Source organism: Meriones unguiculatus, chromosome 1 (genome assembly GCF_030254825.1).
Source record: "Meriones unguiculatus strain TT.TT164.6M chromosome 1, Bangor_MerUng_6.1, whole genome shotgun sequence".
NCBI lineage: Eukaryota > Metazoa > Chordata > Mammalia > Rodentia > Muridae > Meriones > Meriones unguiculatus.
The window spans coordinates 145,196,813-145,222,748 of NC_083349.1; the positions used below are offsets into that span (position 1 = coordinate 145,196,813).

The window sequence follows — 25,936 nt, forward strand, 5'->3', positions numbered from 1 at the left end:
CACGTTCTGCTTGGCTCAAGGGCGCCAACCTAGAGGGGAAGGGGTACTGAAGCCCACAGTTCTCATGGGGAAGTTACATTAAATGAGCATCCTCACTACAGGCGAGGTCTTCCAGAGTAAGAGACAATGAAGTGGTTCTCAACGTGCCTCACGGTGGAAGCTCTTTATAAGTAAGTATTTCAGATGACGCTGCCTCGGGGCACACACTGGGAAGTTCTGGGTTTGGCAGGTTTTGGGCTGAGAATGGACTGAACAGACGGAGATGCACCTGGGTGCAGGCCCCAGACCACCCTTTCCTTTTGTTGCCCTAGCTTACCTGGAACTTTAACAACAAAATAATCTATTTAGATAGATAGAATTTTTAAGATAAATATAGATACACACACATATGTTCATATAAATGTTTCTCCCTGTAGCCCTGGCTGTACTAGAACTCTCTCTAGACCAGGCTGGCCTTGGACTCAGCTACACCTGCCCTTCGGCCTCAAGTGCTGGGAATAAAGGCATATGCCACCACTGCCTGGCTGTCCTGGAATTTTCTATGTAGATCTTGAACACAAGAGGTCTGACTCCTCCGCTGGCATTAAAAGCACGGGCCACCACACCCGGCCCTTTTTCTTTTCTTTTCTTATCTTTTTTTTAAGACAATCTGAACTATGCTGTCCAGATCAGTCACAAACTCAGAATCCTATTACCCAGTTCCCTGAGTGCTGGGATAACAGGTTTATACCTTGCCATAGGCAGCCAGAGGCTGTTTCTCAATTCCATTAAAAACAAAAACAAAAACAGGCTTCCTAACCAGGTGGTGGTTGAGTACGGCTTTAATCCCAGCACTTGGGAGGCAGAGACAAGAGGATCTCTTTGAGTGTGAGGCCAGCCTGGTCTAGAGTGCCAGGACTACACAGAGAAACCCTATCTCAAAAAACCAAACCAAAACTTAAGACAACAGGCTCAGAAGATCCACTCCAAGCCTACTGAACCAGTACCAATGGGAGGAGCAGAAACAATAACAGAGTGGGTCTCATGGAATTCACCTTTAATTCCAGCACTCAGGCAGAAGTAGGTGGATTTCTGTGTCTGAGGCCACTCTGGTCTAGAGAGCGAGTTCCAGGACAGCCAGGGATACACAATGAATCCCTGTCTCAAAAGAATAGATACTAAGGGAACTGCCTTATCAACTGAGTTTAGAGAAGGTTATCCCTAAGGCCTGTTTGGTGAATGCAGTTGCTTAGAAAACATACCCCAGGAAAACCACAGATGGTGGGAACCATTCGGAAGGGCAGCTGAGTCACCTTAGCAGATAGAAGGTGTCCATTGGTTTTCCTAGTCAATTTCAGCAGATTTCATGGGAGACTTAGCCACAACTCAGGACATAAACTAAGCTAGGTGTAACGGCATGGGTCTGTTAATAACAACTTACAAGTTCAAGTCCTGCCTGGGATAGAATGAATTCAAAACCTGCTTGGAACAGGCTGAGAATGTAGCTCAGTGCTGAGAGCCCCTGCCTAGAATCCCCCAGTGAGGGACTGGGGGGTGTGGCTCAGTGGTAGAACCCCTGCCTAGAATCCTCCAGTGAGGGGCTGGGGGTTTGGCTCAGTGGTAAAACATCTGCCTAGAATACCCTAATAAGGGATTGGGGGGTGGGGGAGGGGATAGCTCAGTGGTAGAGCACTTGCCTAGCATGTGTTGCCTCAACATGACATATACACCAACACACAAATTTACTGTCCTATTGTGTATAAGCTGACACGAAGCATATGAATTTCTTGGGTCTGTGAAAAGGCTTCAGTAGACAGAAATGTTTGTTGCATAAGCCTGATGATCTCAAATTGATCCCTGGAACCTGCAAGTGAAGAGATCTGCACGTGAGTGCAGTGCCAAATGTGTATTTGTATACTCACACATCACACACACAAGCACCAGATGATATGAACTCAGAGATTGCCTGCCTCTGCCTCCCAAGAGCTGGGATTAAAGGCATGCACCGCCTTGCCTGGCAGAACCCCAATCCCAGCATGTCTCATGTAAGGAAAAATGAAGGGGTGGAGAGGTGGCTCAGTCAGCGGAATACCTGCATGCAAGCAAGAAGATCTGAAGTCCAAATGAACATAGATCTAGGGAGAGTTGAGCATGGTGACACACATCTGAACTCTGACGGATCTAAGGTATTCACAGAGAGTGTAGCAACTGCCCTGGTTATACAATAGGGACAATCAGGAATTCCTGCAGTCATAGACCACAGCCATGAGGGGCCCCCAATGCTGGATTCTTGAAAGAAATAAAAATCATCTTGTTCAAGCTTCTACTATTTCGAGACATTTAAAAAATACTGACAGATGATAAGAAAATACTAAGTCCCTTTCAGGCTAAGGGACATAGCTAGGACCCCTTCTTCACCACCCCACCCTGCCACACACAGACCTATGGGTCTCTTCTGTTACCAGTTCCCCTCAACATCACAGACCAGTCTGGGCCCAGCTTTATAAATACTGATTTTATAGAAAGGACCAATTCAAAATTGGTCAGATGCCACACACTACAAGTTTCCAGAACCACAAGGAAAAAAACAAAAACTCCGAAAACAAAACAAAACAAAAAAAAACCCACAACAAAAATATTTTGGACCAAACTGCCTAAAAATCAAGGTCCCAGGTAACCAAAAGATTTTAAAGAAAGTTGTAGCTGGGGACAGAGACCCTAATGCCTCACTGAGTACCCCAAGTACAAGATGAATCACTGAGAAATTCAGACTCCCTGTCCTTGCCCTCTGGCCTGCTTGCCATCCAAGAGTGAGGCAAGGGGCTTCACAGCTTTACTGGGGAAAGAGTCAGTGACAAGAGTGTAAAGGGAGTTTTCCACACTGCGGGGCTCTCGCTCCTTTCCCTAGAGGGAAGAGGGAGACTCTGGTAGTTTGAATTTCAGAAGAAAACATTTTTTATTTAATGAGGAAAACATCTAGAAATGGTGGGCTCCCTCAAAATAGTGCCAACTTGAATTGTGAGCTAAGGGCCTGGACATGGCACCCTTGGAGCCTGCAGCGTCCTGGGTAAACACAGCTCCAAAGATAACTGGGGGGAGGTACAGAAGAACGGGGAGGGCCAGCTAGAGGAAAGCCTCAGGTGGTACCAAAATTAGCTGCCGTCTGCTCCCTGCTGGTGGGTCCCTGGGATGGAGAGACTCGGGACTGGGATTGGGGCTGGATGGAGGCAAAATTGAGATGCTGATAAAAAACAAACAGAAAAAAACAACCCTCTCTGAGGGTTCATGGCCTTGGCTCTGAAGAGTAGAAAACCAACAGAGGTCAAGCAGGGTATTTACCCCGGTGACCCCCAAACCTAGTCCCAGTTCTGGTGGGAGATCAATGCTGCATGGACTGGTAGGTGTTGGCTGGGGACTCAGTTCTGTGCCCCAGCTCCCAGCAAAGCGGGCAGGGGCTAGGTATGGCAGGTGTCTCCTCATTGTCAGGCTTCACCTCCCCTCTTCCCGGCCAGCACGGCCGCCACCCACCCCATTGCACGGCAGTACCCAGTTGTTGTCATGCAGGCCCAAGCGACAGCCTGGTGTCTCACGATCGGCTCTGCGGCAGCACATCCAGTAGGAACGTCCATAAGGCAGGTCATGGTGGTAGGGCTTGGGGTGCCAGCGGCACAGTGACACATCGCCCTTCTCATATCTCTTGCGGCACTGCTTACAAGGGTCATCGCGGTAGAGCGGGTCCCGGCTCCAGCGAGAGTCCGTGGCACGTACACCGAAAGCCTCGATGATGCCTTTGAAGTGGTGGCACGTGCACTTGAGGGCTGCCAGGGCCCGGGTGGGCAGGAAGCTGAAGATCTTGACCAGCACGTGCTCAGGCAGCAGCAGCATATACTGCCGGGGCTCCAGAAGACGCTGGATTTTAAAGCGAATCTCCAGGAAGTCGTGTGACACGTGCCGGTACAGGCGGCACAGAGAGGTGTCCGCTGTGCCCTCAGAATCGTCAGGGCCTGGCACTGTGCTTGGTGTATCAGTTGGGGGTGGCTCAGGAGGCCCTTCTGGGCCCCGGGACTGGAGGAAGAAGAGCTGGCCAGGTGGGGGAGGTTCCTCAGGGCTCACTGTCAGGCACACAGTCTCTTCCTTCACGTTCTTAGTGCCATCTTTGCCAAAGAAGATACACTCATCCACTACACCAGTCACTACCACATCCACGTGGAATCCTGATGCACCACAGTCCCGGGCAGGAGGTGGAGGGGGTGCTGGGGGAGTGTCCTGAGGCCTGGCTGGGGTTGGTGTCTCAGCCTCACTGGCTTCATCGGCCCTGGCCAGTAGGAACTCCACGTTGCTGGGAAGGGCATCCCTGGAGGGACTGATAAGCTGGTACAAGTCGCAGGTGATTTTGTCTTTGGCTCGAGCCCCAGGTCCAGGACTACCAGGGTAGGGACAACCAGGCCGACCTGCGCCCCCATTGGGTAAGCTGCCATCTGGTGAACGGGGTTCTCGGCCATTGGAGATTCGGAAAGCTATACGCACTTCACCGGGCCCAGGGCCTGGCCGTTCCTCCTTCCGGAGACCCTTGGTTGGAGGGCTGTCCCGCTGGGCCTCAAAGTGGGCCACTGCCTCAGCAACTCGGCTACAGTCACCACCACCAGACCGCCTTTCTGACCCTAGGCCCTTGGCTGATCCCCCCTGCTCAGCTGATACAAACACCACAGGAGCTGGGGTAGTGGGACGTGGGTAACTCTGCAGGGCCAGGGCAGCTCTCTGTTCCACCAGGGCCACCATTTCTGCTACAGAGAGCAGGTCTACGTCATCCCCAGATGAAGTGGGGGGGGCCTCAGTGGCAGGAGGCCCTTCTTGGCCCCCTGGGTCTGGAGGAGCCTTGGTGGGCTCAAGGCAGCGCCTCCTTCTCTTAGCTTTGGAACTGTCATTGCCCCAGTGCCCTTTGACTTTCATAGAGCTAGCCCTGCTACCTCCACCACACTGGTGGGCCACAAAGAAGGCCACCTTCTCCTTTGTATTTCCAGGCTTGATAACATACCATGTGTCCAGCAGGACTCGACCCTCATCACCAGCAGCTGCTGTAGAAAGGAGTGGAGCATGCGGGGAGGTGGGGGCTTCTGCAGCCAAGGCAGGTGGTGTGTTCTCTGAGTGTGCAGGCCCGTGATCAGGCTCAGTCCCGTTGCTTGTGTCAGGGCAGACTGGCGGCTTGAGGGCTGCGGAAGGTGGGCACGGCTGGTTCTGGGAGTATGTGCCGAAGGGCCGGGGGCACCAGAGCTGGAAGGGCAGGAGGCCGCCTCTGTCCATGTTGGTAGATAATGGCAAGCAACAGCAGGTAGTCACTGAACCTCAGGACCAGGATGGTGGTGAGGAGCTCCACAGGCCACCTGGAGAAATAGAAGGTTGGAGCACTGAACTAATGGCCTTTCTTCCCAAGACCACCCACCTCAACTTCTTCAGAGAAGACAGTAAATTAGAGCACTGAGCACTGTGTGCCTCAGACAGTGAAGGGTGCAAGCCTAACCCCAGTACATGGAAAGACAAACAGGATTAGAAGTTGAAGGTCACCCTGGTCTATATGAGACCCATCTCCAAAACACACAAGTGAGTGCAAGACAGCGCGCACACACGTACTCATGCTTTCAAACTCTCTTCTTTGACTAGGAACGCGGCTCACAGTAGGAGCCACTGTCTCGAATACCCCGTAAAGGGCTAGGAGCATGGTTCTACAGTACAGCAACAGCACTTGCCTGGCTCTGCCTGCCTATCTGGTAGGCTGGACTGTGTCCCTTGCATGGCCAAGAGAATAAAACTATTCCAGCCCCACATCAGAGGGATGCAGCCAAATTGCCTTTGTTCATAGTCCAGAGCCCTCCTGTCATTTTTTTTTTTTTTGAGAGAGAGACAGGGTCTCTCTGTGTTTAGACCAGGCTGGCCTTGAACTCAGAGATCCACTAGCCTCTCCCTCCCATGTGCTGGCATGACACCTGGCCTGACCTTTAACCTTAAGGAAAAGTTCCAGCCTTATCAAGCTACATTTGCGCCTCTATTAGGTGGTTCCTCGTTTCTCCACAATTACAGCTGCTGGAGCACAATGACAAATGGATCAGTTAGGAAGGAGAGGAAAATATGAAGCCAGAACCAGACAGGCCCTTAAGAAATTCACTCTCCACTTGTTTTGGGTCATGAGGTTCTTAAATATGACAACAATGGCTCTTTTTCTCCTTTTGAAGATATGGTCTCATTGTAGCCCAAGCTAGTCTTGAACTCACAGCAATCCAATCCTCTTGCCTCATTCTGGGATTACAAATGTGAGATACTACACTCAGGTTTTTGAGGTTAGTTTTTGAGACAGGATCTTACTCTTTAGCTCCAGCTGGCCTGAAACTCACTAAGTAATCCAGGCTCTTGTCAAACTCCTAGCAATCAACTTTGCCTCAGCCTCCCAGGCACCTGGGATCCCAGGCCTGAACCACAGCATCCACGGAAGACACCCTTAATACTGATTCTTTTTTGTTTTGCAATGACTTTGCATGTATCAAATTATCTGGAGATAGTTTTGTTAAAGAGCCTGACAGCAACATTTTCCATTCTGCTTTCTACTTACCAGTAAGCAGCATACCCCTAGTCTCCATCTTTGCCCATCTCCTTCCAGACATCTCAACATGAAAATAACCCTCCAACAGGGCATGGTGGTGAGTGCCTGTGATACCAGAACTGAAGAGGCTGAGGCAAAATGATGCAGAGTTCCAGGTCAACCTGTGCTACATAGCCAGACCTTTTCTAAAAGTAAACAAACAAACAAGCAAACGAATGAATGAATGGAAAAGAAAAGAGGAAGAAAATAATCCTTCATACTCTTATATCCTGATCATGACAATGCAACGCAGAGGTAGGTAAACTAGGCAAGAATTAACCCCAGCCCACTGCCTGTCTTTGTAAATTAAGTTTTATGGGAACAAATTATGGCTGCTTTCACACAAAAAGAGCAGAGCTGCATCAATAATTGTATGGCCTGAAATAATTCATTACCTAGCTGGTTACAGAAGAAGTTAGCTGATGCTGTAGGATAGACTGCCCACTCTAAATGCAGACAGTTCTGATACACTAGCACTTCATGGCCCTGCAGATGCCATTCAAAACTCAGCCTGCAAACACTGTCACTGTAACAGACCCAATCTTAAGAAACCTTACCCAGGGCTGGAGAGATGGCTCAGAGGCTGGGAGCACTGACTGCTCTTCCAGAGGTCCTGAGTTCAATTCCCAGCAACCACATGGTGGCTCACAACCATCTATAATAAGATATGGTGACCCCCCCCTTCTGGTATGTGGGAGAACATTGTATACACAATAAATAAATCTTAAAAAACCAAAAAACCTTACCCAACCCTTCCTTCTCCTATCCTCATTTCCAGTATCTCAATATTCCACCAAATATCCAGACTTTTTCAAATTCTACTTCAAAAAATCCAACTTCTTCCCCCAATATCCGACCAAGCCTGGAACATGCCTATAATCCCAGCATTTGGGAGGCTGGGACATGAGACAGGATAAGCAGTTCCAGATCAGCCTGGCTACATAAAAGACTCTTGCCTTAAATATATAAAAATAAAAATCAAAGTGGGGGAGGCCTTTAATCCTAGGACCTGGGAGGTAGAAGCAGGTGGTCTCTGAGAGTCAAAGCCTGGTCTACATTATCTAGTCCTAGGTCAACGCGGGCTACCTAGACCCCCTGTCTCATAAGTAAATAAGAATAGGGGCTAGAGAGATGGCTCAGCAGTTGAAAGCACTTCCTGCTCTTGCAGAGGACACAAGCCTGGTTCCCAGCACCCTCAGAGTCCGAGAGGATCCAATCTGGTCTCCACCGGCAACAGGTATGTATGTGGTACACAGACACATATGTAGGCAAAACAACCATACACACACAAAAAAACCTAACAATAATAAAGCAATACGCCATCCAGCACAGAAAAACCAGATCACAAGTAACTTTTCATAGGCCCGAAGATACACAGCAATACCCTAATTTCATAGGTGACTCAGTGGCTCTCCTAACATCCTCCGCTCATTCCCGACACCGGTCCTTATTCTACTCCTTCATTCCCCAGAAGCCTAGGAACGTTGAAAGAACTAAACGCCCTCTTTAAAAAACAATCCCAAAAGAAGTAAATGTCAACATCCCTAATGGAACCTGGAGCGGTACAATAGCAGACGCGTGTCCCGCGCGCTCCCGCAGGCTTTCTAGAGGTCCATCGAGGCTCTGCGGGGCTCTGGGCGGAGAGTCTCCGCAGCTCCTGTGTGCAGATGGGACACAGAAAGGAAAGTGCCCTCCTGTCCTTGGTCACAAAGGTAGGAAGTACTCGAGCCCAAGCATTCTGGCCCCGAAATACTCATCTTGCGCCCACCAGACACCCCGAGCTACAAAGGACACCTCTAAGCCTCAGCCAAGCCTCCCACATTACAAAATAACCAGGACCCACGGCGGTTCTTAAGCCGCGGGAACCCTCAAGTACCCCATCCACCTCAGCAACTTCCCCAAGCGCTCAAAGATCACTCAGGGGCAAACAGTGGCCCCCGACCCTGGACCCGCCTCCTTTCGACCCCCACGCATGACCGCCCCCCCCCAGCCCGGACACGCCCCCCCGGAGCCCTCACCCGCAGCGCCTCCCCCAGGTGGCAGGGAGAATGGCGGCCCCCAGGCATGCGCACTCGTGCCCCGCGGGCCGGCCCCCTCGCGCGGGCTGGCCCGCCGCAAGCTCCGACCCGCCCCTTTGTTGACAGATGCGCGCGTGACGGCCGCGGCCAATGAGCGGCCGCGGCTCAGAGCCGTGCCCATATAAGGAAGGCCCTGGAGAAGGGGCCCGACAGAAAGACAGGAGGAGTAGGCGTGAGGCGGCGGCAGGGGATGGGCGGGTGGAGACGGCAGATGTAAGGGAGCGGAGACAAATTCCCTACGCGCTACACTGCCGAACGGAAACCCGGGCTCCGACCCGGGCCTCCACACTTAACGGGAGGAGAACTACCGGACAGTCCCTTCAAACTGAAGTCCTGATTGACTTAAAGATTTAAAGGGCCACGCGGCCAGGGAATCGAAGACTTGGGGCAGAAAGAAGTATGTGGGAGGGACGTCTGAGACCCTGGCTTTGTCTACCAGATGTGCTATGCGTGGAGAGGTTTCTTGGTGGGACACCGGGGGCTTAGTCACCTCACCTTTAAGCAGAAAGAGCTGTAAGCCAACCTGGGCTTATTGTGTGACTGTCGTAAAATTTTAAAAAATCCTAGAAAAACGGAATAAGCAAAATAACACCACCAACAACCCAATCCACAAATAGGCAAAGGAGAGGCTGGAGGGATGGCTAAGCGGTTAAGAGCACCGGCTGCTCCTGCAGAACCCAGCTTCAGCTCCAGCACAAGGCAGCTCGCTTGTAAGTCTAGTTCCAGGGAATCAGCACCCACCTTTGAGCAGTGCATGCGTGCGCTACACAGACAGACCTGCAGGAAAACACACACGTACACACTATTCAAATGAGTGGGAGAAAGCTAGGATGCAGGAAATAAGAGGTAGGAGGAACAGGAGTTCAAGGCCGGCCTGGGCGACATTAGACCTTATTTCAAAAGCCAAATTCAAAACCAAAGAACAAATTCTAACCCTGTACTGGTCCCCACAGTCACTGCACTTGGCATTGAAGGCTAAGATAGCTGGCCATGGGACCTGTCCAGTTTTCCCTGTCTTACACTCACTACAGGAAAACAATGGGAAGTCACTCATTAATGACTTCTAATGTATCTTAAAATTACAGACATCTTGCACTGTGGCCTGTGCCAGGCTGATTCGGGAGAAACCCAAAAGTGGCCTTCAGTGCACTGGGGGTGGGGTGGGAGGGCTGGAGGGGTGGTTCATCAGTTAAGGGTGTGTATGGCCTTTCCACAGAAGCCAACAATTTCACAGATCTACAGTTTAAAGGTTTATTTTTATTACTTTTAAAGTGTGTCTGAGTATGGGTATGTGCATGTGAGTGCAGAGATCCATAGATGAGGGCCTTGGAATTACCAGCACCAGTGACGCTGGGAAACAACTCTGGTCCTCTGGAAGAGCTGCAAATGCTCTTCATGGTTAAGCCATTTCTTCAAACATAATCCACAATTTCAATGAGAATCATGAACACTCCAATCACAGGAGATTGCCTGAGAGAGCAAAGCGAGAGTACAGCCACACACTCTATACCCTCGTTAAATGATCCCAATAATCAGAGAATGCACATTTTCGCACAGATAGAGGTAAAACCTTGCCTTTGACAGGCACTGAGGTCCTCCTATGGGCTAGTCAACATACATACATACAACACTGGGCTCACAGAAAACAGGAAAGACATCCACTCACAGGCCACATAAATACATTAATCACAGCAGCAGTTAGCAGCACAGCACTTAAAAGTAACAACCTGAATTCTCAGATCTCTCTCCGGTCTTACTCTGGCCTCAACTTCTTCAGCACTAGGAGCCCAAGCTCTTTCCTCACCGATGTGTCTCATTTTTACGTCTTTATTTGGGGTCTATGTGTGGCATACAAATGTGTGGATGGGAGAATACAAGTGCTTGTGAATGCTCATGACTGTGTAGCGGCTAGAGGGCATCACCAAGCGTCTTCATCAATCACTCAGCACGTGTTTTGTGTTGAGACAGGGTCTCAACTACATAGCCTTGGCTGGCCTACAGCTCATTTTGTAGAGCAGCCTGGCTTTCAATTCACAGATCCGCCAGCCTCTGCCTCCCCCGTGGTGGGATTAAAGTGTATCACTATAACAGGTTGCACCTGGCTTCTGAGACAGGCTCTCTCCCTGAAACCCTGGCTGGGTAGTGGCTTTCCTAGGTGGCCAATGAGCCCCAGGAATTCAATCCTCCCTGTTCTGGGATTACACTGTGCATGGCCATGCCTGGCTTCTTCGGTGGGCCCTGAGACCTGAGCTCAGGGCTTCATGATGCAGAGCAGGTACTTAACCAACTAAGCCAGCAGTTCTCAACCCATCACCTATCCTGCCCGTCAGGTCTTTACATTATGATTCATGATAGTAGCAAAATTAAAGTGAACTGCATTAAAGGTTCGCAGCGTTAGGAAGGCTGAGACCACTGAGTTAAGCCATCCTTCCATTCAAACTCAGGCCCTTTGCAAGAACAGCAAGCACTTTTAATGGCTGAGCCACCTCTCCAGCCCGTCCGAAGGCTAGGAAGGAAGAGAACTCTGAGGCAATGCTGTCCAGACTGCCTATGCTCCCTGGCATGGATTGTATCACTAAGTCCGCAAGGCCATCACAGTCACTGTTCCCTGCCTAAAGTACTGTTCCTCACCTACAGCTCAATCTTCACCTGCCTCAGGCTTGGCTCAGATGGCCTCTGGGAGGCCTCTGATCTAAGCCCATAGCTTCTACACAACAGACACATACGCTCAACCCTCAGTTTTTCTCTTTAGTGCCTATCGCTGGCCACTGAACTAAATACTTTGCTTGTAAAGTGTGTTGTCTGCCTCTCCTTGTTGAAATCACAGCTTAAGGGCTGGCATTTCCCTTTGTCTATGTGGCTTATCTCTAACTGGAGATCCTCCTGCTTCAGTCTCCTCAAGACTGGAAATGACAGATGGGAAATACCATAGCTGGCTCGGCTGGCATGAGTGTATCTCCTCTTCCTAGTACTTGCCTTCCTGAGGCACAGTACCCCACATCCCAGCTACTGGGAACAAGCACAGACAGGTTCTAGGTCCCTGCCTCAGGGCGGCTGAATGTAAATGCACATTTCATCAAACAGCCCAGGCCACCGTGTCCACTGAAGTTCAAGAAGCAGTGCCCTAGCACGTGGGAGGTGTACAATACACATGGCCTGGATGAGTGACTGAGTAGATGACCTGAATGCTGGCCAACTTTTCCCTGTCCACTACTGCAGAACTCTGCACAGCTGGCTGCTGCAGCCGGTGCCCTGGAAAATCCCACCACCTCCTTCAGGGGCAGCCCTACTACCTTCCCAGGCTATCCCGGACCTCTTCCTCACCACCATTCTGTTTCTAACATCTGTCCTCTGTCATGGCTCAATGGCGATGAGCTAGGTAGGTGAGAGGCTCTCTCCCCTCCAGCCTCCACAGGTTTCAGGAAGGTTGGGATCTCTTCCTTGTAGCTATCCTGGATCAGCGAGTGGCTCACTCGATGCCTCAGGGGTCCACAAGCCTTGCTCATCATGCCTCCCCCGCCCCACTCCTGGCTTTTTGGTCTGGGTGTCATCTTCTCTCTCTGAAGTTCAGACACCATATCATCCTCATCTTATTCTACATTGTGAAGAACTGGATTGCTGGCCAGCCCCTGGGAAAACTGGGACACGAGGAAGCAACCTTGCCTGGTTTCTGTCTGCTTCTAGGATCTCTAGATGCCCAAAGGGTTAGCTAGCTCTCCCTGAGGGTTATTGGTCAGGAACATCTTCAAAGCAAGTGTGATAGCCACATCTGGGATTCTAGCTCTTTGGGAGGAGGAGCACAGGTTCAAAGCCAGCCTGGGAAACTTTCAGGGAAACCTGACTCCTAAAAAGAGAGTGAGGGTGTGGCGTGCTCCCACACGGATGGATGGCTCACCATCATCCTTAGCCTCAATTCCGTAGAGTCTGGTGCCTTCTTCTGGTCTCTGCAGCACAAGGAACACACACACAGTGCACATACATATATGCAGGCAAAACTGCTTATATATAAAATCAGAGTAAATAAATCTTTGAAAAATAAACATGCTGAAGGTCTGAAAAAATGATCAAGGACCAATGGCTGCTACTACAGAGACTTCTTCTGCAACCCACGCTGGCCCAGAAGTCACTACGTTGGAACTCCCAGCAATCCCCTTGTCTCAGCCTCCCCTGTGCTGGGATCACATGTGTATGTCACTGTATCAGGGTGGCCCTCTTTAGTTCACATTCTGACATGAAACTGATCTCCAGGAGATACCCACAAAGCCCAGAAAACTTGCCTCTGCTGCTGCTGGGTCCTGAGCCTTACTTATTAATTTAAAAGCCTATACTGTAGGGGCAGAGAGATGGCTCAGTGGTTAAGAGCACTTGCTACTCTTGCAGAGGACTCAGGTTTGGTTTCTAGTGCCAACACGGCAGCTCACAACTGTTTATACCTTCAGATCCAGAGGATCCAGTGCTCTCACCTGGCCTCAGGGTGGTGCACACACACCGTGCACAGACATACAAGCAGGCAAAATATCCACACACAGAAAAATGGACTAAAAACAAAAACAAGGCTGGGCACGGTGGCACATACTTTTAATCCCAGCACTTGGGAGGCAGAGGCAGGCAGATCTCTGTGAGTTCAAGGCCAGCCTGGTCTACAGAGTGAGTTCTAGGACAGCCAGGGCTATTATATAGGGTAAACCTGTCTTGAAAAACCAAACCAAGGCCAACCAAGGAAACTCTGCCGAAAAGAGAAGAAAAGCCTGCACTGTGGCAGGTGCAGCTCCAGGCATCGGGGACACACAAGGAGCAGGAGACAGGGCGCCTTGTCCTCAGGGGCTGACATGCTAATTGGATAAAGGGAAGATAAGCTCACTGGCAGTTTCCAGGCAGAAATAAACAAACACACAAGGGCTGGACTGTGTGGAAGGCCAGTTTATGTTTTCAAGTCAAGGAGGCAGCGCAGTCAGAGAAGCCATGTCCTTTTCCATATAAAGGTAGGTATCAACAGCAAACTCTTCACAAGTCGTGCTTTGAGGCCTAAGATAGTTTTGCTACCACAGCTAGTAATCTGCTGTCACACATGGAATACAATAACTTTAGAGGCAGGCGTGACATCGTGTGCTTGCAAACTCAGCATTCAGGAGGCCGAGGTGAGAGATCCCTGAGCTCTCAGGGCCAATCAGGGCTACAGAGTGAAACTGTCATAACAATTGGGGATGAGCTGGGGCTGGAGAGCTGGCTGAGAGGTTAAGTGCACTGGCTGCTCTTGCAGAGGACCCAGGCTCAATTTCCAGCACCCACATGGCGGCTCACAAAGGTCTGTAACTCCAGTTCCAGACTCTCAAAAACACAAGAACAAATAAATAACGACAGCTCAGTCTGCCTATAAAGTGCTTGCCAGGCAAGCATCAAGACCTGGATTTCATCTCCTTCACCATGAAAAGAGCCTGGCATGGTGGCATATGCCTTTATGACCCCACCACTGTGGGGACAGGGATAGGAGGACCCCTGGGGCTTGCTGGTACATACACACACACACGCATCATGTGCTATATATGGTCAAGCCTCAGACAGGCACAGGCTGAAACCCAACCTAAGACAAGAGCATGGGACCTGGAGCCTGTGATCCCAGCACCTGGGAGGTAGAGGCAGAAGAATCCAGGTCATTATCAGCTACATAGTTGGTTTAACACCAGCCTGGGCTGTGTGAGACTCTTCTCTTAATAGAGGAAAGAAAAACAACAGCCACACTGGTGGCCCATGCCTATAATCCCAGTACCGTATAGCTGGGAAAAGATGACCAAAGGTTTGGGACCAGCCTATGCTACAGAGTCAGACAAATACATGTGGCTCCTGCCTTTTCAGCTCAAGGCTCAGCAGGCAGAGGTAGGCAGATCTCTGTGAGTCCCAGGACAACCTGGAGACTGACGTATTGAGTTTCAGAGCATCGAAGCTATACAGTTAGAACACGCCTTACAAAAACAGACACGAAGGGGGAAAAAAAGGCAAAAATAACTTGGGAATCTGACTCGTTTTTTCCTAAGACAAACAAGCGGATGGCACGGGGTGTCGGGGGGAGTCAGTTCACCCAGTTGTGACACACAGGGCCAGGGACAAGTGAGAGATGTTTGACTTTACCCTAAAATAATAGAGGTTCAAGTAATTTACAAAAGAGTGGAGAGACCCTGTTAAAACCTCTCAGGCGGGTGCAGGAGAGGAGACAGACACAAAAGGACCCTGAAACCTGAACTCAAAGCCACTAGTGCCGAGAGAACAGTGCCCTGGCATTATGGCAGCAGGGAGCCCTAAAAGATGACTGCCTACAGTCCAGACCTGGCATCTAGTAGGATCTGGCCACTTAAGCAAATCCCAGTCCAGCAAGGTGACTTGTGGGTACAGTTAGTTGCTGACAAGCCTAAACAACCTGATTTCCACTCTCAGAATCCACAGGGCAGGAGAAAACCGGTTCACACTGACCCTCCCAGGTGTCCCATAGTACACACTATACAACAGCTTTTTAAGTGAACCCTCATTTTTCCTCTCCCCTCCCATCTTCTTTCTTGCTTCCTTCTCTCTCTCTCTCTCTCTCTCTCTCTCTCTCTCTCTCTCTCTCTCTCACCCAGGCTAGCCTCAAACTCCTGATCCTCCTACATCCATCTTCCTTGTGCTATGATTACAGGCTTGTGCCACCACAAACAACTGAAATGTGTTTTTCCTGAAAGAATGAAAACACCAGAAAGTTGTCATACTTATAGAGAGCATGACACACCAGGTATTTTAAACACATGCTCTCATTATCAACTCTTTAGGAGGACATCATGAGTTAACTGTGGTCTCATTTTACATGTAAAAAAATGGAGGCCAGGCATGGTGGTGCACGCCTTGAATCCCCACACTTGGGAGATAGAGGCAGGTGGATCTCTGAGTTTGAGGCCAGCCAGGTTCACAAAGAGTTCCAGGACCGCCAAGGATACATAGAGAAACCCTGTCTTGATGAAAAAAAAAAAAAAAAAAAAAGAAAGCAAAGAAAGAAAAAGAGAAAGAGGAGAGAGGAGAGAGAGAGAAGCAGGTCTGCTCCAAGCAAACGCCTGTGCTAGGGCTGCTAAGATGGCTGAGGTAGCAGGCTCAGTGGCCAGTGTCTACACCAGGCAGCCCACAACCACTTGTAACTCTAGCTTCTGATGATCCAACCACCTTCTTCTGGGAGGCACATGTACAAACCACCCATACCACACACAAAACAAATATCATTTGCTAGCTGGGTGGTGGTAGCGCATGCCTGTAATCCCAACACCTGGGAAGCAGAGGCAGGTCAACCTGTATGGGTTTGAGGCCAGCCTGGTCTAGAGAGAGAGAGAGTTCCAGAAGAGCCAGGGCTACACTGAGAAACCCTGTCTTGAAAAACCAAAAATAAATAAAAAAATTTTAAAAGCTCAAATAATTTCAAAGTGAACTACAAAGTTGCTAAATTCCCTAGGCAAGACCCCCGCCTGGCCTGACCAAAATATTAGGGTACACACACACCCAACAACAAGAAAACCAAAAATCAAAACAAACAAAACCCCAACTCAGTTGTCAGCAGCATTTCTAACTCACTGGAAGACCTGGGCACTGGGCCAGACCTGGCAAGTGAATTATTAATATTTGGTTGGAGACAGATTGAGTTTCTGAGCACCTTTCTGAGAGACTTGCTTAGACTCAGGAGACGAGAAAGGTAAAACTAGAAAAATCAGGAAGGGGTGAGGTGGGAGGGGGCAACGGCATGTCCAATGCTCCAAGGTTCCTCTACCTTCTTTACGATGCTTCTCATTTGTTTTGGAAACAAAAGCATGGACGTAATTCAGTAGATAGAGTACTTATCTAGCATGCACAAAGCTCTGGGCTGGATCCTCAGCATAGCATAAACCAGGCATGGTGGTGTAAACCTATAAGTCCAGAAATCAAAATATGGAGGCAGGAGGATCAGGAGTTCAAGGCCTCCCTCAGCTACACAGAGAGCTTGAGGCCAGCCCAGAATACATGAGTCCCTGTCTCAAAACAACAAGAACAAACAATATCTAGGCTAGGGTGATGGTAATTCTACAGCACTCTGGATCCTGAGACAGAAAGATCAAGAGTTAGGGGCCAGCCTGGTCTACACAGTCTCAAGACAACAACACATGTGTGCTGTACACTTACTCTAAGCATTTCCCAGACATCACTGCTCTAATCTCCCTAACCTACCCAGGTTATGGAGCTCATGTAATAGTTGGACAGAGTCCTAAGACTTGCTCCAGGTCACACAAAAGAATTACATCATCTCTGACAGGTGCTCTGGGTGTCCCCACTCACCCTATCCTCACTATAAACAGTGGGGACTGAATGAAAGCAACAAAAGCAGTTTTGACAGGGACTGCAATTCTAGATTTGCCATTTGATGCTGGCTGACACCAAGAAAGCTGCTCAAACTCTACCCCTGCTTCCTTCTGTAAAATGGAGCACCTCCACCTAACCCAATGAGTTAACACAGACAGCTAAAGTCAATGCTGAGCATTTCTTAAAAACAGGTGCCAGCAGAAAAGGGGCGGGAATGGGGCGTCCCCTCCACAAACCGTGTGTACACACAGACTACTGTCAGGTTTTGATAAAACGTCTGGGGTCCGGACTGAAAAGTGGGGTTAGCAACTCGAACCCAGTCAACATTCAACATCCTTGGGATGGGAGCTCCCCACCGAGGCTGGGACTTCAGTTTCCTACCGAAAGCCGAAAGTATCAACTTGTACCGAGCCTCCCGTTAGCTATCTTCACAGGGGCCTCATCACACAGATAAGGGCACAGAAGCTTACAGACAGACTTGCTAGGTCACAAAGGAGGCAGAATGGGGAATCTGAAAGCTGGACTGCCCACGCAAAGCACTACTCCTCTCCATTCCACTGGTGCTAGAAGGGTGCTAAAGGTTGTCCCTACGGATCTCTTCTGGCCACGTCAACCCGGAGTTCTATGTCTGGAAGTTTCTGGTTAGATTAAGGCACGATTATCGACAGCCACGTTCCTAAACTCGCGAACCCTACGACGCCTCCTGGTCCCAGAAGCTAACCCACGGCATCGACGAGTTCTGCCTCCCAACTCCTTAACTTGCCCTGCCGCCCCACCTCACAGGCAGAGACCCAATCCAGTGCATCTGCGGTTAGCTCTTCCTTCACTCATTTAGCCCCGACTCCCATGTCTTTCCATGAACACCAGGCTAACTAACCCCTCTCGAAATTACCCACCTCAGGGTCTCTCACCTGTTCAGCCAGGACTCCAACTCGGAGCCTCACTCCCCCAGCTCCGAATCCCTTTAACAGTCAATTTCAAAGCTCGACTCTCTCCACCTCCAAGACCCCTCCCTAGCCCCCATTCTTCTACTCCCTCGGGCTCCCGTTCCTCTCAATCCCCACCCACAGTGCTCTCCCCACACCCGGCTCTTTGAGCCTCAGTTTGCTTCCTCCAGAACCCAGGTCCTGAACCGCCTGCTCATACTCCCTAGCACCCGCAGGACCTAGCTTGGGGCTCTCACCATCTCCCCGCGCTGCAGCTTGCTCGACTACGCGGGTTTCCCCCACTCGCTCCTCTCCAGTCTCCCCTTCCGGGTTCTCGCCCCGAAGCCCGCTGGGAATTAGAGTACAGGCGGCTACGGACTACAGCTCCCAATATGCAGCACGGTAACTTGGAGGTAGACAAGGAAAAAAAACTAGGCGGGCTTAGACATAGAATGACTCTAATTCCCAGGAGGCAAAGGGCACATTGAGTTGCGCAGGCGCAGAAAATTCTCCCTCTAGGCTTTCTGGGAAATAGAGTCCAGCCGCCTCCATTTTGGCTCGAGGCCCTTGAAAAGGAAATTGAGGCTAGGTCAAAGAGATAGAGGATGGAGAGTTGAGAAAGAACAGATTTATCTGGTTTTATTTATGTCAATTAATACATAATTGACAATATGTGCGTTTTCCCAAGCTTCCCATCTTCATTCCTCACTTCCTTCTCACACCCCACTCTTGCCTACTACCTCCTCCTAATTCACAAATAAGAAAAACAAGACACTGGAGTGAGGAGAGCCTAGACACTGTCGGACCGTCCACATCACAGGTAGAGCAAAACATCCAGAAAGGCAGGAATCTCTGTGTTTCTTGGTTAGGCACCCAGAACAGTACAGAGTGAATAGTTCATGCTTTCTGCTCACTTAGTAAGAATTACCCCAAATTTCTTACATTTCTAAAAGTCTGCATTATTTCTGGAAAGTAGTCTGATCTGAGATAGTTAACCCCAGGTACTTGTCATAGTTAGGTTGCTAGAAAACTTCTGAAGATTTCCCCCCACAAAATTCCGTATTTGTGTACTTGAGAATGAGCTTTCATTTGATTATTTGTGTGGGTATGGGGGAGGTTAGAGGACAGCTTTCAAGGAGCTGAGTCCCTCCTTCCACCATGACAATCCCAGGGATGGAACTCAGTTCGTAAGAACTAGCAAGCAGGGGCCGTTATGCACTGAGCCAGCTCATTGGCCTAGGAAAGCCTTCTTAACATGTACAGTTTGGGTCTGCCATAGTGGTGCATGCCTTTAATGCCACCATTCTGGAGGCAGAGTGTGGTATATATCTGTGAGTTTGAGGTTAGCCTGATCTACCTACATGCTGAGCTCCAGGCTGTTGAGACCCTATGTCAAAAGATAAATAAAACTGGAAAGACTGCTCCGCTGTTAGAGCACATACTGCTCTCTCCGAGGATCTGGATTTGCTTCCAGCACCTGCCAGTAACTTCAACTCTAGGGGGATCGGCCCTAGATGCATCTGGCCCCTGAGGACACCTGCACTCATATGAATACACCTCTCCCCCGGAAAAAAAAAATGTGTGTACATAGTTAAAAATAAAAATATTTGTTTAAATAAACAAATAGTATAGTTTGTAGCCTGACTTGGTGGTGCGCTCCTTGCATTCCAGACAGACCCGGGACAGAAGGATCACAAGTACTAGGCAAACTTGAGCTACGTAGCAAGACCAGACACTAAAAAGGTTACTTTGTTTGCATCTACAGAAACTGGTATCTCCTTCAGGTCTACAAAGGAAAGTTGGCAAAGTTACCAGCCTGAGCAAAGTGCTTGGCACACAACGGTTTTTAATTGTCTCTGTGCTGAAGGGAAAGTGTTGGCCCGGGACACAGGGAAGCCGGCAGGGGGAGTGCTGACACCTAGCTCTTCCGGGACCTGCCAAGACCTGCTAGGGGAAATACGGTTAGGGGCGGGGCGAGGCAGGGGCGGGGCGAGGCAGGGGGCGGGGCCTGAGAAAAGGGCGGGTAGCGAAGCAGGCGCTGATTAGCCGGCCCTGCGGGGCGCGGGAACAGGAGCACGTGTCCGAGCCGCTGCTGGCGCCCTACCCCGGGTGCGCGTGCGCATGGCCTGCCTCTTTCCAACGCCTCCTCTGCTCCCGCCTCGCACCGCGTGGCGGGAACGTGGAGGGGCGTGGCCTCGCCTCAGGAGCTCCGACGACGTCGCGCGGCCCGCCTCGCGCCCTGCCATTTCTCCCTCAGCCTCCGCCTCGGAGGGCACGCGGCCTGCGTCCCTGGGACCCGGCGCGAGGCGCTGCCTGAGCCCATCGGGCTTGCCCAAGCGTGGGCCCGGCGCCAAACCAGAAGCCGAGCCTTAGCGCCATCTTGCAAGTCTTGAGGCAGGTGCTGGTGGCCCGCGGCTGAGGGGCGGGGGACGCCGGGGCTCGCCGGCCTGAGGTGGCGTCGCCGGGGTCATGCCTCCCGGCCGGGGCCTCTCCGGGAGCTGGAGAGCGGAGCAAGTTTGAGGCTGAGCCGAGGTCTGGGGGACCCCTGGTTAAAATCGGATTTCTGGAACGTTCTTTCCGAGCGCCGTGGAAGACTTGGGGTCTCCTGTTCGAGGCTCGGCTTCCGGGAGATCTGGAAATCTTAGTTTGGGGTTCCAGAGTTACTATTTGGAGGGTCAGCCGTCTAATTTGACAGGGTTGAGGTGAGGACTATTGAGGTGTGAAGGTAGGATCTGGGGTGGGACCCAGTTTGGGTCTTTTGAGAACTAGGTTTAAGGGCTGGAGTTGACCTCTCGCACTGAGTATAGACAGGTGTCAATTTAGGGTTCCAGTCTCAGTGGGATGCACGCGTGAAATCGACGTTTTCTAAGGAGATCGAAATTTGAGGATCTGAAGGGACAGTGTTAGAGTCCAGAGATATTTATTGTAGGACATGAGATACACTTTTTTTGGGGGGGGGGGGAGGAAATGGGATCTGGGCTTTTCAGCGTTAAGGTTTGTGGTTTGAGGTGGGTGTGGTAATTCACACATGTAATCCTTCGTGAGTTGGAGTCGGACGTGGACTACCCGTGTGTGTGTGTGTGTGTGTGTGTGTGTGTAAGTTTGTGGTTTATCATCTGATATTAGGATTAGGCTCCTATTTGAGGGTCAATACTCAACATTTTGAACATCCAGAATTTCAGTATTAGATTTTCAGGATGAATAGATTTAGGAAGCTTCTTTTGGGGATTTGGCTTTCACCTAGGAATTTCTATTTATTTGTTTGTTTAACTATTTTTTGTGGTGGGGTTTTTTGCTGATTGTTTTTTTGAGACAGTGTTTCCACTATGTAGCCCTAGAAGACCTGGAACTCACAGACATCTGGCTGCCTCAGCTTCCTGAGTCCTGAGATTACGGTGTGGTCCACCAAGCCTGGCTCACTTTATGATTAATTTTTAAAAATTATATATTATATAAACATGTTTATTTTATATATTATAAAACATGTTTATATATGTTTTGCCTGCATGTGTGTGTGTGTTTGTGTGTGTGTACATGCATGCTACATGCATGGAGTTTCTGGAGTAGACCAGAAGAGGACATCAGATCCCCTGGAACTTGAGTTAGAGACAGTTGTGAGCCACCACGTGTCTAGGAATCAAATCCAAGTCCCCTGAAAAAGCAGTCAGTGCTCTCAACTGTAGAGCCATTTATCCAGCTCTCACTTTAGGATTAAATATATATATATATTTCATTGGTGTTTTGCTTGCATGTATATCTGTGAAGGTTCCAAATCCCTTGGAATTGGAACTTCAGGCAGTTGTGAGATACCATGTGTTTGCTGGGAATTGAACTCAGAATTTTTGGAAGAATAGCCAGTGCTCTTAACCTCTGGGCATCTCTCCAGCCTCTCACTTTTAAAGTCAGTTTTCATCTATTAATATCGCTATCTAGCTGGGTATGGTGGCACATCCCTTTAATTTCAGTGCTGGAGAGGCAGAGGCAAATGAATCTGTGAATTCAAGTGCAGCCTAGTCTACATAGTGAATTCTAGGACAGAGCTATAAAGAGAGATCCTGTCTCAACCTCCTACCCCCACCCATTTCTAGAGGTTTCAAACCAGTTTTCAGAATAGACAGTCTTTATTTCAGCCTCTGGCATCCAGTTATTGATGTCTGAATTCTGAGATAAATGTCTGGAAACTTGATGATTTTGGTTTTAGATCCAAATTTTAGGAGCTTAAATTTACCATTTGGGATTTGTGATCTTCTATTTAAATTTTAGGGTTTTTAGGCTCCTGAGCCCATAGATATGTTCTATTTTAGGATATCTGGGTGCTTTTAAAGATGTGTCAAGGGGGTGGGGAAAGGTGTACATTCATTTTGGAGTCTCAAAGGTCACTAACAATTCTTTCCCTCTTTGCAGATGTTGGGTTCCAGGAGATTCTTGTGTTTTCCTGATCAGCTCAGAGCTAGTTCTTTGAGTCCTAATGACAGGTAATTGTTTCCCCATCTTCAGTATAGCTCCAGCCACTATGACTGACTAATAGTAACAACATGATGTTACTAAACACTGTTTCTAGCTTGTTTGTCTAGAACTTTGATTGTATCTAATAACAGCCACCCAGCAAGGAAGGAGGTGGGAATATTCCCGCTTTTTCCCAAAGAGGGTTCTGAAGTTTTGTTTGTTGTTTGTTTGTTTGTTTCAGTTCTGTGAATGAACCCAGGGCCTTGTGATGTGAAGTCCTAAGGAACTCATCACTTTACTACATCCACAGATCCCATTTTGTTGTTCATTTCTTTATTTTTAAGTTTATGTGTGTGTCAGTGTTTTGTTTGAACATCTCTCTCTGCACCATGCACATGCCGTGCCTGTGGAGGCCAGCAGGGGGCACAAGATCCCCCAGAACTGGCGTTGAGAAAAGAGTTGTGAGCCACCTTGCAGGTACTAGGATTGCACCCTGGATCCTCTCTGAGAGCATTGAACCATCTCTCTATCTAGCCCCTCTAATTCTGAGGTTCTTAAGTGCTCCTTCTTCCTTTCACTCACAATGTGCATTCATTCATCCACTAAAAACTTACTTACTTAGGAATATTTTGGGTGTTGGGAGTGGGGAATACTGAAATGGCCTTCAGGGCCATATGCATATCTATATCCTCAGCTGTAGGACTCTGAAATCAGCAGATTGAGGGTTGCACTGGATTCCCTCTCCATCCATCCAATCTGGAGAAATTAAGAACAGTCGAAGTTCATCTTGCTCAGTACTGTCTTCCCCTAAACAGATGTCCATACAGCCCTCCTCATCTATTTATTAATATCACAATTAAGCACCTCCTTTGCTCTGGTCCACTATGTAGATACTATGCTCAGAAGGAGCACCATGAAGTAATGAAGACTCGTGCATCATGCAGCCTATTGCTTTTAGAATCTTTGTGATCAACAGTTCAGTCTCTTGTTTTCTTCTTTCTAGATGAGGGTTTTTTCCAATAACGAAGACTCTTGTTTTGGTTGGGTAGAAAACTAGCTGAAACTAGGTTTATGAATAAAAGGGAATCTAAATAAAAAGGGAATAAAAGGGAAATTAAATCTAGGTCATTTAAACAAAAGGTCAGGGATAGCAGGGCATGGCTGGTCCCAGCCAGGCAAGGGGTGAGTGCTGTTAGTGGAGCTTTGCTTGCCTTCACTCTGCTCTTCCTTATCAAGCAGGCTCCTTAGGGGAGGGCAAGATGACTCCCAGCTGCTCAGGTTTATATCCTGCCTGCTGATCACCCCAAAGAACCTCTTTTCAAGACTTACTAACTCTCACTGGTCAAGCCTGAAATCCAGACCCCAATTCTGAGTCAGTCATGGTAACTTCTTGGATGGACCTTGGTTCTGTGCTCCCTTTGGAGGGGGGAATAGGGTCAGCCTCTCTGAACAACATGCACAGAGAGCAGAGAAGTTGTCCAAAGGACAATTGAGGGAAGGGGAATGGGATGTTGGTTAAGCAAAAGCAGCAGCTATCAACAAGTCATTCAATATGCTATGTGCCCCATTATCTAATCATTCTGAGAAATAATTCTACCTTCTTTTTTTTTTCAGTTTTTTTTTTTTTTTTTTTTTGAGGCAAGGTCTTGCTTGGTTGGTTTTAAATTCATACAATGTTCCTGTCTCTCTCTCTCTCTCTCGTACAGGATTACAAGTGCAATTTATTTACCATGCAAGTAAATAAATAGGGTCAGGTCAGGAAGATGGCTTAGTGGACAAAGTGCTTGCCATGCATGAAGATATGAATTTAATCCCCTGTACCCACATGAAAAAACAAGTGTAAGAGCACATGCCTATAATTCCAGCATAGGGTGGGGTGGGGGAGTAAGATAGAGACAGGATGATTTTTAGCCACTCAGTCTAACTAAATCAATGAGCTCAAGGTTGAAAAAGAGACCATCTTAAAACATAAGATGGTACTCGGATGTGGTGGCAGGGACAGGCAGATCTCTGTGAGTTCGAGGCCAGCCTGGTCTAAAATGGAGTTCCAGGACAGCCAGGGCAGTTATACAGAGAAACCCTGTCTCGAAAAAGAAGAAAATACAAACACCGTAAGATGGGGAGTGATTCAGAGACACTGGATTTGGACCTCAGGCCTTTTTACACACCACACTCATGCATTTTTACACACATAAATAAGAACAGGGCTAGACAAAGCTTTGGAGGATTTACTTATATTTATCTGTTGCTTGCAGTATTGAAAACTGAACCAAAGGGTTTATATGTGCTGAGCAAGCACCAGTATTTTTTTTTTATAATAAAATCATGTGGCTGAAAAGATAGCTCAGAAGTTAAGAGCACCTGCTGTTCTTGCAGAGGAACCAGGTTCAATTCCTAGTACCCATGTTGTAGCTCACAACCATTATAACTCCAGTTCTAAGGGATTCAACTCCCTTTTCTGACCTGAGGGCACCAGCCATGTACATACATGCATGCAAGCAAAACACACAGTCATAAAATAAAAATTTTTAAAAAATAATATCTTGAGCCCAGTGTGGTGATAGACACCTGTAAATCCCAGCACTTGAGAAACAGAGGCAGGCAAGTCTCTTTGTTTGAGGCTAGACTGGTCTACAGAGTGAGTTCTAAGACAACCAGGGATACAAAGAGAAACCCTGTCTTAATAATAAAAAAAAAAAAAAGAAGGAAGTTCAAGCCAGCTTCAGCTACACAGAAAAACTTGAAAACTACCCTGAATTATCTATATGAGACCCTGTCTCAAAAAAAAAAAAAATAGTTCACGATTAGCTAAGTTAATAATGAGACTGAACTCACCAGTGGTCTCAACTACTGGGGTGGCTGGGGTAGAAGGATCTTAAGAGCCCAGGAATTTGAGGCTAGCCTAGGTAGCACAGTGTGCCCAACAACAACACTCCTCAAAATTGCAGTCAGAGAAGAGTAACTTGGTATCCAGTATGATATTTTCCTCTTCACTCCTCCATTAATATGATAAGTGTGTGTGGTTTCTGTGCCCACAAACATTTTAGGAGGTGAACTAAGGATGCCATCTGCTGCAGGAAGCCCTTTAAGTGCTTTCAATAGGTCTTAGAATATAGATAAAACTCCTCTGTACCCTAAGCCTATAGGTTCCTGTTTCACCCAAGATGTTAGCACCTGCCTTGTCTACTTTTCTTGCTGAGCTCCAGTGCTTGGGTTTTATTTTCCTTGAGTTCTCCTTGCTCCTTTGTGTCATAGGGCCTTTGCACATGTTCCCTCTTGCCTGGCGTGTTGTCTGTTCCTTCTCATACCCTCTTATCCTCTAGACTAGGTTCTGGCCAGATTTAGTTTCTGAGGAAAGACCTCACTAGTGCAGTTCCAGGTAACAAGCTCCTCATTTTGTAGGTCAATACCTGCTATTACAGCATCCATAACCAAACAACCCCTCTCCTTAAACATTCCATGAGAACCAGCCTGATGGGTGTTTGACTTGTGCAGTCGTTTACACAGGGCCTAGAGTTTAAAATGTCAGACCA

The 25,936-nt window shown here is 48.7% G+C and overlaps 1 protein-coding gene across 2 annotated transcripts; it reads right to left on the bottom strand.

Moving 5' to 3' along the window:
• Positions 1-2,910: 2,910 nt before the first annotated feature.
• Fbxo46 (F-box protein 46) lies at positions 2,911-18,307 on the bottom strand. 2 transcript variants are annotated; one of them, XM_021642199.2, is made up of 3 exons: positions 18,215-18,286; positions 6,581-6,756; positions 2,911-5,360 (listed from the first exon to the last, which is right to left on the bottom strand). In XM_021642199.2, exon 3 carries the CDS (start codon positions 5,278-5,280, stop codon positions 3,469-3,471), a length of 1,812 nt encoding a protein of 603 aa, XP_021497874.1. In that variant the 5' UTR covers positions 5,281-5,360; positions 6,581-6,756; positions 18,215-18,286; the 3' UTR covers positions 2,911-3,468. The 2 variants fall into 2 exon arrangements, with proteins under 2 accessions (XP_021497874.1, XP_021497875.1); XM_021642200.2 differs by lacking the exon at positions 6,581-6,756 and having other exon boundaries at positions 18,215-18,307.
• Between the last annotated feature and the right edge of the window lie 7,629 nt (positions 18,308-25,936).

Excerpts from the sequence above, each read along its gene's own strand:
- Fbxo46 (XM_021642200.2), bottom strand. The coding sequence starts at position 5,280 with ATGGACAGAGGCGGCCTCCTGCCCTTCCAGCTCTGGTGCCCCCGGCCC.